The 17982-nt window shown below is 38.8% G+C and overlaps 1 protein-coding gene and 1 long non-coding RNA gene across 3 annotated transcripts in view; both read left to right on the plus strand.

Annotated features, from left to right (window-relative positions):
* The window catches only part of LOC139567102 (uncharacterized), a 117546-nt gene that overhangs the window by 38165 nt on the left and 61399 nt on the right, over positions 1 to 17982 (plus strand). The window lies entirely within an intron of this gene.
* LOC139567089 (zinc finger protein 180-like) overlaps positions 1 to 17982 on the plus strand; it is a 38476-nt gene that overhangs the window by 3976 nt on the left and 16518 nt on the right. The window contains exon 2 of one of the 2 annotated variants that reach the window (XM_071388573.1): positions 608 to 4874. The exons of the other annotated variant lie outside the window; for it this stretch is intronic. Coding sequence (XP_071244674.1) covers positions 608 to 1413 — 806 coding nt within the window. The 3' untranslated portion in view covers positions 1414 to 4874. Of the gene's footprint in view, positions 1 to 607; positions 4875 to 17982 lie in introns of those variants that run through there. 2 annotated transcript variants of the gene reach the window in all.

A 17982-nucleotide genomic window follows, 5' to 3' on the forward strand; every position in this document is an offset into this window, starting at 1 on the left:
CCATTTTTGCTCCAGGCAGATATACTACATCTATAACTAGTGGTTTCCTCATTACCAGATTTACGACATCCATAACTAGTGGTTTCCTCATTAGCAGATATACTACATCCATAACTAGTGGTTTCCTCATTACCAGATATACTACATCCATAACTAGTGGTTTCCTCATTACCAGATATACTACAACCATAACTAGTGGTTTCCTCATTAGCAGATATACTACATCCATAACTAGTGGTTTCCTCATTAGCAGGGAGGAGTTTCTGCAACCAAATTGTGTGTGCATTGCCCTCGTGCCGCAATTTTAGCAAACACAGAAAGGAGCCTATATTGGAGACCAAAAGTTGTCTGGCACACTGCTTAGGATTTCAACAGCTTTAATAACTTACTTCTAGTCTACAATCATCGATGTTACTACTAATGTGAAAACAAGACAAAATATGACTATTGTTGCTAACTTGACTGTCTTAATTGTCATATTTAACAGGTGTCAATTGTTGTACAACTTCATGGGTATGCTCTGGGCATCACCTTTTACCTCAAATAAACAGTGGATTTCTGCTGTTGTGGGCCTTTAACCATCTGTCTGACTTTGTTGTTCACATAGGAGAGAGACGGGACTATCATGGATCCTCTGGGGAGCCTCAACAACATCATGATGCTGAAGAGGCAGAGAAAAGTCTCTCCACATCAGAACACCTCAAGAAACACCAGCAGAGACCCACAGGGACGAAACCTCACTGCTGCTCTGACTGTGGGAAAAGATTCAACACTTCATCAGACCTTAAAATACATCAAAGAATTCACACTGGAGAGAAACCTTACAGCTGTGATCAATGTGGGAAGAGTTTTACTCTGCTACAAACCCTGAAATCACACCAGAGAACACACACAGGAGAGAAACCTTATGACTGTTATCAATGTGGGAAGAGTTTTACTCAGCTAAGCAGCCTGATAGTACACCAGCGGGGACATACAGGAGAGAAACCTTATAGCTGTACTCAATGTGGGAAGAGTTTTACTACATCTAGCTATCTAACTACACACCAGAGAACACACACTGGAGAGAAACCTTATGGCTGTGATCAATGTGAGAAGAGTTTTACTCATCTTAACAGCATGATATCACACCAGCGGGGACACACAGGAGAGAAACCTTATACCTGTGATCAATGTGGGAAGAGTTTTACTACATCTAACTATCTAACTATACACCAGAGAACACACACTGGAGAGAAACCTTTTGGCTGTGATCATTGTGGGAAGAGTTTTATTCGGCTACAAACCCTGAAATCACACCAGAGAATACACACTGGAGAGAAACCTTGTGGCTGTGATCAATGTGGGAAGAGATACTCTGATAAAAGATCTCTGATTAAACATCAGAAAATACATGAAGGAGTTGTTTCATGACATCAATGAAATAATGTCACAATGTAGAATGTTTTAACATTGTAGTAGGAGTATTTTAATGATGTCACAATGTAGAATGTTTTAACATTGTAGTAGGAGTATTTTAATGATGTCACAATGTAGAATGTTTTAACATTGTAGTAGTAGTATTTTAATGATGTCACAATGTAGAATGTTTTAACATTGTAGTAGGAGTATTTTAATGATGTCACAATGTAGTAGGAGTATTTTAATGATGTCACAATGTAGAATGTTTTAACATTGTAGTAGGAGTATTTTAAGGAATCTCACAATGTAGAAGCCTAAACGTTTGTCCCCTGTTCTATTGATTTCAACATGATATGGATATTAGCCTCAGGGGGAAAATCCAGGCTCTGAATTGGAAGAGTACTATTTATGAGATTTAACAAAAATTGACTCTCAAAAAAATTGTTGTGTTAAACTTACCACGTTGGTGACCCACTTGAATCAAAATGTTTAGGTTTTCAATATTTCCCAAACTGATTCTACAGATTGGTTATTGATTTGGACACGTTAAAACTGTGTTTTGACATTGCACTATTCCAATTTAGCAAAATGTAATTGAAAAGAAGACTATGCCCAACCTCCAATATATGTTTGGTTGTAGTTGAAAGTGAAAGTTGAAAAGATGCCTTTTCGTTTTTTTTTTTCAATGACTTGAAAACAACTTAATTTCAACGTACTTGCAGCCTATACACATGGACGCAGTATAATGAATTGGTCTATAATCATTTTTATTAACAATCCTACATCACTCCAGTATTTCTTCACAACATTCAAGTGCTAATTGTCTTTATTCCACTACTGTAGAAGCATGACTCAAATCACCTCATATTTCAAACATTCAGCCTGACAAAAGATACATGTTTTATTATTCCATGCCTCACCATTAAGTGAAGTATTGCCAATACATATTAACAAAGGGGTGTACATTTGGTTTTGATCATTCATATTTACAATTTATGTAACATTTAGTAATCATAATTATTTATGCAACCAACTGACAACTTTTGGGTACAATTATATTGACATTGTGAAATATTGACATTATATTGACATTGTGCTTTTAGAATAACAGGGTTCATTCTCAGATGTGCCAACCCAAATGTACTAGAGCATGACATTGGGGACTGGGCCCCGATCCAACAACATGCCTATCGAGTGAACCCTGAAAAGAGAGAGAAGCTCCGCAGTGGAAAGTTACTACTGATATCGCAGGAGTTTCCTCATGAAAACAGACATGTCTGTCGTAAGGACAACTTGGTTGCTGATTGTCTCAAGGCTGGGCAGTCAAATAGATTTGTGTTTTGCATTTAGCCAGTGAGTTACCATGATCACAATTTATTTTGACACGTTTTTCCCGTGTTGGAGATTAGTTTTATCTCTTATTCTTTTCTGTATTTTTTCCAGTGTTGTATCCGGCGCATGTGACTAATACAATTTGATTTGAGTTTTGTTTGGGCTCGTTCCAAGGGGACGAGAGTTCTAGAAGCTAGTGAGTTTTAGGAAGACGAGATTTCTAGAAGCTAGTGAGTTTTAGGGAGACGAGAGTTCTAGAAGCTAGTGGGTTTTAGGGAGATGAGAGTTCTAGAAGCTAGTGAGTTTTAGGGAGACGAGAGTTCTAGAAGCTAGTGGGTTTTAGGAAGACGACAGTTCTAGAAACTAGTGAGTTTTAGGATTCTATGGAAAGAAAAAGGATTTAAAAAAGTATACGATTGCATATTATTATTTAGACATACGTGTTTTTAATTGTTGACAGCTAGTAGACACCATGTTTATATTGTAGAAGGTGAAGCATTGTAGATGATTATGTGAAATGGAAGTTGTAGAGATACTCTGAATGATTGGCTATGAAAAGCCAACTGACATTTACTCCTGAGGTGCTGACCTGTTACACCCTCGACAACCACTGAGTATTATTATTTGACCCTGCTGGTCATCTATGAACATTTGAACATCTTGGCCATGTTCTGTTATAATCTCCACTCGGCACAGCCAGAAGAGGACTGGCCACCCCTCAGAGCCTGGTTTCTTCCTAGGTTTTGGACTTTCTAGGGATTTTTTCCTAGCCACCGTGCTTCTACACCTGCATTGCTTGCTGTTTGGGGTTTTAGGCTGGGTTTCTGTACAGCACTCTGTGACATCAGCTGATGTAAGAAGGGCTTTATAAATACATTTGATTGATTGTACAACTGAATGCATTCAACTGAAATGTGTTTTGGGTGCACATATTGGTGTCACCTTGTTAGTCAGTATGTGTTACACCTGTGCTGGCTTGTCCATCTCGTTAGTGGGAAGGTGTTTCACCTGAGCTGGTCTAGGTTCTATTTAAGAGTGTCTGGCCCAGTGCTCCAGTTGACTTGATAGATGTGGAGAGTCAACACCTTTAGTTGCTCCACCTTTTTGGTTTGCTTCCTGTCTTTAACTTTGGTGTGGGTTTTTCTTTTGTTTACCTCTGCTTGGGCATATTTAGTGGGTCTCATGGTGGGTGTCTTTTAGATGCCAGTTGTTGTTACTAGTCAACTTTCAGTGGACACTGAGAGCAAAACTGCAACATTATGTTATAATTCTTTTATTGCATCAAATCGTATAATAAATGGTGGTTTTATGCAACAGAATAGAGGGTTCTTAGAACTATTGTGTCTATGTTCTACTGAGGATGGGCCTCTGGGAGATAACACTGACAGGAGATTTACAATGTCTTTTGGGTGATAAAACCTAAAGAGACCGCATTCCAGAGCATGAGTTAATGTTTCTGGTCTATATGAACAAAGTAGCTTTGATTGGATTGATCATGTTAACATCTTACTGCAAGTGTTGTAATGCGTAGTGTCTTGCTGGCATGCATATAAAAAAATTGAGGCCCCACCAAGATTTACATGCTAAAATCGCCACTGGGGTGTGTTCTAGTGGGTCTGGGCAGGTGTGATGTAGTTAATGGAGATGGTGGTGTGTTCTAGTGGGTCTGGGCAGGTGTGATGTAGTTAATGGAGATGGAGGTGTGTTCTAGTGGGTCTGGGCAGGTGTGATGTAGTTAATGGAGATGGAGGTGTGTTCTAGTGGGTCTGGGCAGGTGTGATTTAGTTAAGGGAGATGGAGGTGTGTTCTAGTGGGTCTGGGCAGGTGTGATGTAGTTAATGGAGATGGAGGTGTGTTGTAGTGGGTCTGGGCAGGTGTGATGTAGTTAATGGAGATGGAGGTGTGATGTAGTTAATGTTTGTATGGTATTGTAATTTGTGTATGTTTATAAAATATCAAATGAAATATATGTTTTAAGTCCCAATGCAAAGTTATACCTTATTACATAAAACCAATCAGAATTTAGAAGAATGCCAAAGTCAGGTGTGAAGTAATATGGAGGACCAGCCTATTACCTATGATGTAAACTACAACAGAAATGACTTCAAATGTAGAACTTCAAATTAAACTAATCGTTTGCACTCGTGACTTGAGTGATTAAAGTAAACCAACGTTTTGGAAATACATAACGCCATCCAACCAAATATCAAAGAATGTTAGCTGTATGCAGTTATCTTAGCCAGCCAGCTAACATTAGCTATTTAGTCAACTAGCTATGGTCAGCGAGCTGGAGCCCAACTACTGGAGACCAGTTAGAACCCAACTAACAAAAACCAACTAAAACATAACATAAGATCAAAAGAGACAAACAGAATGATGGCAGGGAAAATCTCCAAAATATAAAGATTACAGGTGTCAGTCAGCTAGCGCGCTAGCAGTAAGCCAAGGTTGTAGACGTTGCAGAACTCCCATAGTCTACTTCACAGAGAACATGCTGAAAAGTAGTGATGGGGAAACAAAGCTTCCTGGAGCATTGATGCTTTCCAGCCAATTGTGTCAAAAATAGGTTCATTATTCAAGGCTTTGAGCGAAACAGAATTTAGAACAGCCAAATTATTATAGATGACGTCCCACACCGTAGCAGCGTAGCCATTATGTCATATATTAAACCACTGGCCGTGTTCGAGAGCATCAAATCCATGCTGCATTGTGGGTAAACTGTGACTGGCTGACTGATTTATAAGTAAGAATGAGTAGTTATCTATGATGTATAGTGATTTGTAGATCAGTCAGTTGGCAGTCGCCTGCAATGTCGAACAAGACCAAAATCAAACCAATCAGGTGGTTGTTCGATTAAACGAATCTTCAGACGCCATTGATGACGTGCTGCTGATAAAGTGATACAGGCATCAGCACACTGCTTTGAAGTTTAATGCTTTCAAGGCCTTGTACCTCCGGTATCAAACATAACATCCCCATCGAAAAGTTGACAAAACAAAAAGGAGCAAGCAGGTTGATTTCCTCTGTCATTTTGAGCCCACGGCAAGAACGCACCAGAGCCTACGGTGCTAACGGGTTCCCTCTAGATAACACAACCACACAGTTAATGAAAAGCATGAGGTGAAGCTTGAGCTAGATATCAACCTATCGAGTTAGTGTGACCTTCCTGGTCTCTCAAGTCAGTGAGTCAACACAGGAAGGAGCAATGGATGGATAGTTCATTTATTTCCAAAGCTGCAATGATGGGACACACACAGTATGGATGAATGATCAGTAGTGACGGGATATAAATAGCACTCACACAGCAATTCTACATTAATCTGCCCTATAATATACTAACAAAAAAACTATTGAAATGTCTATCAAAGTCATTGTGATCGTATAGTGGATTTAACAATTCCTACTAATTCCTAATTTACTATAATAAATGAATCAATTGTTTCCATGTGTCTCATATTCACTACATCAGAATAAACTGTCATCCATTTTAGTATCAAAATATATCAAATTAGCCTGGGAAATTACTCAATGTCCCCCTCTGGTGGCGAGGAAGTATAATACACCTAAACTAACATAAGAGGGCTAATAAACTGTCTGGTGTTCATGAGTTTATAAAACATATACTTTATACATTTGTCATAAATGACCTGCATTGATGAGACACACAGTGTGGATGAATGATCAGTAGTCGACAGGGTAAAAATAGCACTCCTAAAGAATATGCATTTTCCAGTTAGATACCAACGTGAAAGAGGGATCTTTAGCATAAAACCCACATGGAAAACTGAGATTTGGCAAATAACATATAAAGAGAGGCTTACTTGACACCAAACCAACAACAGTAGTTCCTAAAACATAAATTGCTAATGTATGATTTAAAACGTGGATTTTATGATGTAATGTCAACTTTATACATTTTATACATTTATACGGTCTAAGGTACGGCATCTCAGTGCTAGAGGCGTCACTACAGACCCTGGTTCAAATCCAGGCTGTATCATAACAGGCCGTGATTGGGAGTCCCGTAGGACAGCACACAATTGGCCCAGCATCGTCTGGGTTGGGGTTTGGCCGGGGTAGGCCGTCAATGTAAATAAGAATTTGTTCTTAATAACTGACTTGCCTAGTTAAATAAAGGTTAAATATATTTAAAACATGTAGCTTCATTACACCGTTACACTGGCATACAAACTCAGTAGCACAGAGTAGATCATCCATATAACCTTGGGAAATAGTGCATTGTGGTTAGTTTAGAAGATTTCCCGAAATAAATTAATAATATGTAATTACGCAAAAACATAACTGTTTGTACTTATAGGTAACCATATCGTGACTACAACTAGCTTACTAAGTCATTAACCAGACTGTATTGTTACACTGGTGAGTAAAAACTAATGCTCCCTACACTTTAAATTGTTGTCTGAAGATAAAATATACATTTTACTCAACTGCGTTACCCACTCCAGTCAACAGATGGCGGTCTGGGAATTTAAGGTTATGCTGCTGGTGTGACGTATAATCTAGTGGACGGAACGCTTCTTTCAGCAGCAACAACAGTTAGTCAGCCACCTTGGTAGCTTGCTAGACAAAATAGACGAACCAATAAAGCTCTTTAGACGCCTTAGTGTATATTAGCCACTGTGTTTTAAACCCACTTCTATCGTCTAGTTAGTTATCCGATTTAATTTCATATTTACAGTGTTGTTATTAGTCAGCTAGCGGGCTGGTTAAGTTAGCATTAGCCTAGCTAACATCCCCGGCCATGCGGTCACTAAGCTACTCCCCTGCTATAGAAGAAGCGGGTATCACAGTAAAACAAGAAGTAGAGGGTGAGGTCGTTACTGTGAAAGAAGAGGTAGACGCGTTCAGAGTGAAAGAGGAGGAGGCTTTTACAGTAAAAGGAGAGGAGGATGCAGTTTATGGGGTGAAAGAGGAGGGAGAGATGACTGTTACATCGAAAAAGGAGGAGGAACCTGGATATCTGGGCCCGGTTTTCCCAAACGCATCTTAAGGCATCCAATGGTTCTAACGATGAATATATCCATACGATGGTTTTGAGAAACCGTTCCCTGATTAACACTAGTAAGTACTGTCTTACAAACAGAGGCACAAACTCTGCAGTTGTTGAACTGATGTTTGGTGTTAAAGGGGAAATCTGCAATTGCTACATCCATGTTGTGACTTTTAAATTATTTATTTATAGCTATTGATTCTTGAAGAATATAACACATGCTTCATGAGCTTAGTTCAACTGTTGTACCCCATCAGATCCCCAAATAAGCTTTTTTTACTCAAATGTTTAGAAACAATGTAAACCAACACTGTATAGCCTCAACATGGTTAAAACTATAATGTTGATATCATGGATGGTCAGTCCTTGGATCCATAGGCCTGTCTGTCTCTAGTTACATTTCTCCAACCCCATAATCATCTTATTACCAAAACAGTGGTGGAATGACAGATTTGTTATTGTTTGAACTGCAGATTGCTGGGTTGTGTGGGTTTTTTAAACAGCAACAAAATGGCTGCCCAGAGACTTGGTTTGGTAAACAGCTGAGGGATGGGGGAAGGAGAAGTGTAACCACTCTCAAATTCATAGAGAACGATATTGTAGAAACCGTAACCCAACCCCCTGAATTCAATACACTATGAATACAAGGACTGGCCATTTATGATGTCATAATGAAGGTTTAAACAGGTTTCTAGGATATATAGTATATTCTAGAATTCATCCATGATGTCATAATGATAGTTTATCCAGGTTTCTAGGCTATATAGTATATTCTAGAATTCATCCATGATGTCATAATGATAGTTTAACCAGGTGTCTACGCTATATAGTATATTCTAGAATTGAATATTCTCGAGGCATATTATAATATATTGAATATTCTAGAGGCAAATTATTAGAGCTGTTGATAAGTCATTGTATAATATTCAGCCAATTTTTTTTCATGCCCTTACATTAAAGGCAAGACATCCCTAGATTCAATTACATTCATGAATTGGTTAAACCTTTGCTTTAAACCCTTCTCAAAGTTGGTGCCTTGGCGGATTTGTAAAAAATGGTTTGTCATGAAACACTTTATAATTATTATTATTATTATTTTTTAAATGTAACCTTTATTTAACCTTTTGTCAATAGGGGGAGCTGTTAGCATTATTTTTTTTTTTACATTTCCAAATTAAACTGCCTCGTGCTAAATTCTTGATCGTACAATATGCATATTATTGTTATTATTGGATAGAAAACAGTCTATAGTTTCTATAGGAGTTGAAATTTTGTCTCTGAGTGGTACAGAACAATTTTTACAGCACTTTTCATGACAGGGTTCAGATTTCAGAAATTTTTACCTCTGATCTGGGGTCTGTTTATAAGGCCACAGTGAATGCTATGAAGAAACCGACACTACCTACGTCTTCCTCTGGGTGTCTGTACGTCATCACGTTTTCAATGAACTCGATGGGACGTTCACAGCCATTATAAATGACAAAAATGTACAGAGACCCCTCTTTCTCAACGTGCGCCTCAAGCGTGAAGGCCATCGGACCTGTCTCGTTCCAAATCGTTTTCTAACCAGCTATATTTCTCCGGTCATGTTTTCAGTCGTTATAGTTGTTAAAAACATCATAATGTAGTTAATTTGAAACGTTTTATAGCAATTTATATCCGTTTAGTGCGATTCTGAGGAATTTATTTGTCGTGCACTTTCTAGCTTTGGGAACGTTTCGCGGTCTCGGTCGTTGTTAGTGGACATTTCGAAGGACAGAGGACATCTATCGACCAAAAGACGTTTATAACATAGAAAGGATACATTGCCCAAGAATATGATGGAAGATCAGCTCAAAGTAAGCAATATTTAATATGATAAACCGTGTTTCTGTCGAAATATTTTAAACGCATTTTTCGCCATTTTGTTTTGTATAGCTTCACTTGGCCAACCCTGTATTGAAAAGTAAGGATAATTTTAAAAATGTAAATCAGCGGTTGCATTAAGAACTAATTTGTCTTTCGATTCCTGTCAACCCTGTATTTTTTAGTCAAGTATATGATTAGCTTTTAATTAAACTAGATCACTCTGATAGATGACGTCAGACATATTGAGGCTTGATTTCCTAGTATTTTCATTGTGTAACCACGGTTTTGTATGGCTAAATATGCACCTTTTCGAACAAACTGTATATGTATGTTGTAAAATGATGTTACAGGAGTGTCATCGGAAGAATTCTGAGAAGGTTAGTGAAAAAATTAATATCTTTTGGCGGTGATTACGTTATAGCGCTCTTTGGCTGGAATCGATGCTCTGGTAACGTTTTCACATGTAGTATGCTAACTTATCGATTTATTGTGTTTTCGCTGTAAAACGCTTAGAAAATCTGAAATATTGTCTGGAATCACAAGATCTGGGTCTTTCCATTGCTATGCTTTGTCTATTCTTATGAAATGTTTTATGATGAGTAAATTGGTCATACACGTTGCTCTATCTAGTAATTCTAGTGGATTTGTGATGGTCGGTGCAATTGTAAACTGTGATTTCTACCTGAAATATGCACTTTTTTCTAACAAAAACTATCCTATACCATGAATATGTTATCAGACTGTCATCTGATGGTTTTTTTTATAGGTTATTGGCTATCAATATCTTAGTTGAGCCGAATTGGTGATAGCACCTGAAGGAGTAAGAAACTGATGGAGTTAGAATAGTGGTGTATTTTGCTAACGTGTTTAGCTAATAGATTTACATATTTTGTCTTCCCTGTAAAACATTTTAAAAATCTGAAATGGTGGCTTTATTCACAAGATCTGTATCTTTCATCTGGTGTCTTGGACTTGTGATTTAATGATATTTAGATGCTACTATCTACTTCTGAAGCTATGCTATCTATGCTAATCAGTGTGTGGGGGGTGGGGGGTGCTCCCGGATCCGGGTTTCTGAGGCAGTAAAAGTTAACTAGGCAAGTCAGTTAAGAACAAATTCTTATTTACAATGACTGCCTACCCCGGACGACGCTGGGCCAATTGTGCGCCGCCCTATGGGACTTGTGATACAGCCTGGATTTTTTCCAGGGTGTCTGTAGTGGCGCCTCAAGCCCTGAGATGCAGTGTCCTCTGCGCTTCCTGGGAGCCCCAAAATCATGTTCTAGTGCTGTCCCCAACTAAAATACATCTTGGTCAACCAAGAGTCATCTGTTCTTTCTACCAATCGCCCAATATGTTTTTATAAAATCAAATATACGTACTGAACTTGTCTGATGCTTTAACCTGTCTGGCACCAGTGGGACGGTAGCGTCCCACCTCGACAACAGCAAGTGAAATTGCAGGGTGCCAAATTCAAAACAACAGAAATCCCATAATTCAAATTCCTCAAACATACAAGTATTATACACCATTTTAAAGATAAACTTCTTGTAAATCCAACCACCGTGTCCGATTTCAAAAAAGCTTTACGACAAAAGCACACCATGCTATTATGTTAGGTCAGCGCCTAGTCACAGAAAACCATACAGCCATTTTCCAACCAAGGAGAGGTGTCACAAAAGTCAGAAATAGCGTTAAAATTAGTCACTTACCTTTGATGATCTTCATCTGGTGGCACTCCCAGGTCTCCATGTTAGACAAGAAATGTTCATTTTGTTCGATAATGTCCCTCTTTATGCCTCCGTTTTGTTGGTGCGTTTAGTTCAGTAATCAAAAGTCACAAGGCGCGCTCTCATCAGATGAAATGTTTAAAAAAGTACAATAAAAGTTCGTAGAAACATGTCAAACGATGTTTAAAATCAGTCCTCAGGATGTTTTTGTCATAAATAATCAATAATATTTCAACCGGACAAAAGCTTCGTCAATAGAAAAGGTAAACAAGAAATGCGCGCTCCCGATCACGCACTGGGCTCATGGCTGAAAATTTCCGCTGTCCACTCATTGAAAGTGCTGTATCTCCCTCATTTTTCAGAGTAAAAGCCTGAAACAATGCCTAAAGACTGGCCACGTGTAGAAGAAGCCATAGAGATCTTGAACTGGGTCCTAAGTCTTTGTATGGTGGATAGGCTTTCAATGGAAAAACAGCCTTTCAAAATAATAGTACTTTCCTGGATGGATTTTCCTCAGGTTTTCGCCTGCCATATCAGTTTTGTTATACTCACAGACATTATTTTAACAGTTTTGGAAACTTTTGAGTGTTTTCTATCCAAATCTACTAATTATATGCATATCCTAGCTTCTCGGCCTGAGTTGCAGGCAGTTTAATTTAGGCACGCTTTTCATCCAAAATTCCGAATGCTGCCCCCTAACCTAGTGATGTTAACATTACTGTTACCAGACATAGACTTAATAGCATTCCAAAACCTTCTAGGGTCATTCAGGTTATCAGTGGTAACAGACATAAAATATTCAGACTTGGCCTTCCTGAGAAGAAAAGAACACTTGTTTCTTAACTGCCTAAAAATAAGCCAATCAGCATCAGAACAAGATTTCCTTGCTTTAGCCCAGGCTAGAATACGGTCGTGAATAATACAAGACAGCTCAGAAGAAAACCATGGATTATCCCGCCCTTTAACCCTGAACCTGCGGAATGGGGCATGTTTGTTTACTATTTGGAAAAAAACATAATGAAAGAATATCCAGGCAGTTGCCACATCAGGGATAAGCTCAATCTTGCTCCAGTCAAAATAAAACAAATCATGAAAGAAAGCCTGCTCATTAAAACACTTCAAATTTCTCTTACGAATAAAACGTGGATTTGTCTTTGGAACCTTAGTATTTCTAACAGCAACAACAGCACAATGGTCACTTAAATCGTTACAAAAAACACCAACCGCAGAATATTTATGTGGAACATTTGTCAATATCAAATCAATCAGGGTAGATTTATCTGGGCATTTAAAATTTGGGCGAGTGGGTGAGTTAATCAACTGGGTAAGATTCATAGAATTACAAAACATTTTTAAATCATCAGACACCGGCTTTAACCAACACCAGTTGAGATCACCAATCAAGATCATTTCACTGTAAAGAAGTTTAGACATAAGGTGCGTCAAAGAAGAAAATGCATCACCGAGAGCAGAGGGGGGTCTATAACAGCCAATCACAGTTATAGAAAGGCCCTTTGAAACCTCAATATTCAAAGCAAGAAATTCCAACTGTTTACAAATAGTTGAAGACTTTCCTGACCCAGTTAGTATCAACTATCAACTGGGTCAGGAAACTCGGATAGCAAGCTTGCAACATTGTATAAAATATTCTAGGCCCTCAGTTTCCTGCTCCAGTGAGTTCTGAACAGACACAGCTGTAGGCTATTTGTGAAAAGGGTAAGAAGTAATCAGGTATTTTATGACATTTCCACTGGATCAGAGCATTATATATTTCCCTTTTATGCTGAGTGGTTATCGAAAGGGCGAGAGCTGGAAATATTTGATTAAATATTGTCATTCACAATTGATTTTGATTAGACTTTGTTTGCTTGCTGTTTGAGGTGAAGAAAAAATTACTTTGAGAAGCTCCACAACTCATTAGTGGTGCAGCGTTAAGACAATGAGAAATACTATCAGACATCCCCAAATGGGCACATTTATGGGCCTACATTTGTGTGCAGGCCAGATAGATTAATCCTGCTTCTATATGGGTAATCAGGTGTGCGTCCTTACTCAACATTGACAGGAGTGTTTCAAACAAAAGACAATTAATAAACTGACAAAACTGACGCATCTTGTAGGGTCAGGTCTGGGTGGTCTGCCAGGGGCCGTTTCATTTAGTATCCGTTTGGGTCGGCTGGGGAATGATTTTATTTCCCCATAGTATGTTGTTCCGAAGTTGACTGACTGAAAGGGAGTGTAACTTTGATTATAATTACACTTCCTTGAAGGAGGGAAACGAAGTACAACATGTGAACGCTGCGTGTAACATCCGGTGTCAGGATAAATAAAATGCAAGGTCTGCTAACTTTCTTTAATTATGTTTAATTACCGCAAACAATGAATGGCAAATGCAATTTTCGTATATACGGGTTCGCTGTTTCACCGCGCAGGATGAACAGAGAACTGGCAAGAAGTACGTAAACAGCTGTTCTTATACCGTGATGACGTAGTTTCAACGCGTCTGTTAGCCTATCACAGTAGAGGCTGGGCTTGGTTTAGACTTTGCCCCCCTTTGCTGGCCCTTTGTCCAAGCCCCTTGGCGCGTTCCTTTGTTCACATCTGGTTGCTGGGTAGATTAGCTCCGTCTTGGGTCTGTCGATTCTACACTAAAACAGTTCCTAATATGGTATTGTCCAGTATTGTAACCTCCTCGTTGGTCTAGAGAGATGCACCCCTCCCCTCTCCAGACTGTCCACAACTTTTATGGCCTGTGTTGGTCAGTCCTTACACCTACACACCCACACCCCTCTGTATAGTTTGTGTATGTGTGTAACAAAACAATATTCCTCTTCAACCAATATGCTAACAGGCTATTATGCATAAACATAAATCCTAACAAACACCTGTTTGTTCCCGCCGTTTCATGGGTCGGCGAAGAGTGGTATTAAATTTAAGGAATAAATCCAAGCCTCACTCTCATCACCTGTGGAAGGCGGGGCTTCCAGCGAGGCGTGGATTTGATACTATGTTGTACCTAGGTTCCCTCCTTCAGGGAACAGTAGTTATAGTCATAACATGTGGATTTAACCTCTCTAGGGTAGGTGGGACGTTAGCGTCCCACCTCGTCAACAGCCAGTGATACTGCAGGGAGCCATATTCAAACCAACAGAAATCCCATAATTTAAATTCCTCAAACATACAAGTATTTTACACCATTTTAAAGCTACACTTGTTGTAAATCCAGCCAAAGTGTCCGATTTCAAAAAGGTTTTACGACGAAAGCACACCAAACGATTATGTAAGGTATGAGCCAAGTCACAGAAAAAGACAGCCATGTTTCCAGCTAAAGAGAGCATTAACAAAAAGCAGAAATAGAGATAAAATTAATCACTAACCTTTGATATTCTTCATCAGATGACACTCATAGGACTTCATGTTACACAATACATGTATTTTATGTTCGGTAAAGTTCATATTTATATCCAAAAATATGAGTTTAGGCAAGACGCTACTGTATCACTTGGCAAAAAGCTTGAGAAAATTCATAGCGCCACATTAAAATGAATGACTATGAAAATTACTATAAAATCAAACTTTCATTAAATTACACATGAAAGATATCAAATTAAAGCTACACTGGTTGTGAATCCAGCCAACATGACAGAATTCAAATAGGCTTTTCAGTGAAAGCATACGATGCTATTATCTGAGCATAGCACCATTGTAAACAAAAGAGAGAAAACATTTCAACCCTGCAGGAGCGACACAAAACGCAGAATAAAAATATAATTCATGCCTTACCTTTGACGGGCTTCTGTTGTTGGCACTCCAATATGTCCCATAAACATCACAAATGGTCCTTTTGTTCGATTAATTCCGTGGATATATGTCCAAAATGTCCATCTATTTGGCGCGTTTGATCCAGAAAAACACCGGTTCCAACTTGCTCAAACATAACGACAAAATCTATCAAAGATTACCTTTAAACCTTGCCAAAAAATGTCAAACTACTTATGTAATACAACTTTAGGTATTTTTTATGTTAATAATCGATAAAATTGAAGATGGGATGATATGTGTTCAATACAGGATTAAAACGATATGTAGCATGCCTTCTGTTTGATTGAAACGCATGTCTAGGACACCAGGAGTGCCTCGACTTCAAGATGGCCGTATTTCTTCATTACACAAAGGAATAACCTCAACCCATTTCTCACGACTGTTGACATCCAGTGGAAGCCGTAGGAACTGCAAGTGTAGTAGTAACATAAGACACATGGATAACATATAAAGACATAAGACAGCTGAACATTAAAGTAACGAACCACATGTTCACGTTGATCATGAGACTGTGGTAATGGAGATATACTAAGGGACGTTCTGGCCCTCTTATTTTCTCCATTGTGCTGACAGACTGACCAGACACATGGGCACCTAAAACAATTGGACACACTAGACTTATAGTCTACACATTCCACTAAAAGCACACATACCAGAGAAATATGCCTAAAGCAACTGGACACTAATGATAAGAAGAGACATAGAGTCTGCCAATTCCAATAAGGACATACCAGAGAACATGCTGGGGCATTGAGTTAAATATAGGCCTATAGGATAGATGGACATATATTATTTTTAAGACAAGCACGGGTTTGGCCACTATTATAATTTAACTGAAAGCAGATAATGGGCGTTAGTAGGCGTGAACAAGCAGGAAGCCTGAACTAAAAAGATAATGATGGCAGGAAGAATTAGGGGAAGTATGCTTATTTGCATATGGGGTGGACCCATATGCTATTTATGTATAAATGTTGGAACCGGGGTGTGTTCCGCGGTGTGTGTTCCGCGGGGTGTGTTCCGCGGGGACATGCCAGTTGGCTGTACAGTTGTAATAAAGAGCATGTTTGAATTTACAAGTTCTGATAAGCGTTGTATTTGAACTGATTTTCCACGACATATTTGGCGAGCTTGCCAGGAGGGACAGGGACTGAGGAATGGCGTTCAGGGCTGGAGATAGTGTCTTTGGACATTCTGGCAAACAAGGGTGGCCGCCCAACTAGACGGTAAGCAAGTTCTTACAATAGTTGAAATGTTTGTGTAAGATTGCTTCAGAGATACTGTCTCAGCGAGAGGAGCGCCACGTAAGTCTCTCTTTCAAATTTCCTAAAATGAAACCAGTAAATACAAAAGAACTTTTAAATTCAATGAATTTGCATGTATGTGTAATTTGGGGAATGGTATTAAATATAAATGTATGCGCATGTATAGAGACTGAGTGAATAGGTGCTGTGAACTTTGCTTGTGTTAGATGTAGAGTGAGCATGCATGCGCTCGTTCAGATCAGACCGTTCGAATGTGTAGCTTAAATGATGCGGTTGTTTGCGCATCTGGCTGAGATGGCTGGTTAACATTTTTGAAAAGGTCTGCTTGGGTGGGATATTCACGGCGCGGCAGAAGGGTCTGTTGGTGAATATTTAGTAGTTAAATTAATATTTCATGGTTACCGCTTTGAAAGAAGGACTGAACGGATGAAATATTTAGAAGGCAGGAAGAACGTTAGCCCGATTGTGCGGCGTTCAACTGCAAAAGTAGCTTATACGGTCAAAGCATAAATCAGTAGGTTGTAGGAAAACGTTAGCCCGATTGTGCGGCGTTCAACTGCAAAAGTAACTTATACGGTCAAAGCATAAATCAGTAGGTTGTAGGAAAACGTTGGCCCGATTGTGCGGCGTTCAACTGCAAAAGTAACTTATACGGTCAAAACATAAATCAGTAGTTAAATAAATATTCATAGTTTCCGCTCTGAAAGGAGGACTGTATGGGTGAAGTAGTAGGTGCAGGAAAAACGTTGGCCCGATTGTGCGGCGTTCAAATGCAAAAGAAATCCTGCGAATAAAAAACCGCTCTGTCTAGCTACCAGGGTTTGGTAATTCAGTAGGTCACGCCACAATACTACTCTAATAATAGAAGAAAAGATAAGTATTGGGGGTTGAATAGAATATGAAGACAAGCTGATCCGATTAGACAGTAGTCTCGTCATATTGTAGAAGTCTAGGCTTATGTAGGTGGAAGTGAATTAAGTCAATAAAGAAAGACTGAGTTGTTTTGAGGTAAAAACAAAGGGATTGAATGAACGGATGAAACATAAAAGGATGAATGATAATGTTGTAAGAAATGAGTAGATCTGTGTAAAAATAGAAGATTAGGAAGGAAAGACAAGTTGTGTGTGTGTGTAGGCAGAACGTCCAGGAGAGGGAGCGCGCAGCTCTCCTGTGACAGAGTAGAGTTGATGAAGGGTGTCGTTAACTGCTATTAGGCAGAGGGAAAGAAGTTAAGAAACATCGAAGTAAAATAAGTTATAAGCAAGGATAAAAACACTGATGTGATAAAGTAGTAAGCGACCATAGTAAAATTACTAAAAAGGTATCAAAATAAATAATGAATAAAAATAATTAAAGAGGAGTTAACCGAATAGTATAATATGAATAGAACAGTGTGGTAACAAAACAGAAAGTAGAATCGTTGATAAAATGAAATTGTACTATAAAGTTAAAAACGAATCTAGGTTAGTTAAGATAAATAGTGATAAATAGTGAAATTCAGGACAGATTAAGGATTCACGAACGGTGTAACAAAGGAAGAGGAAAAAACAGGCCGTCGATCACTCTGTGTCTACAG

The sequence above is a fragment of the Salvelinus alpinus genome, unplaced genomic scaffold (assembly GCF_045679555.1).
Source record: "Salvelinus alpinus unplaced genomic scaffold, SLU_Salpinus.1 scaffold_43, whole genome shotgun sequence".
Classification (NCBI taxonomy): Eukaryota; Metazoa; Chordata; class Actinopteri; order Salmoniformes; family Salmonidae; genus Salvelinus; species Salvelinus alpinus.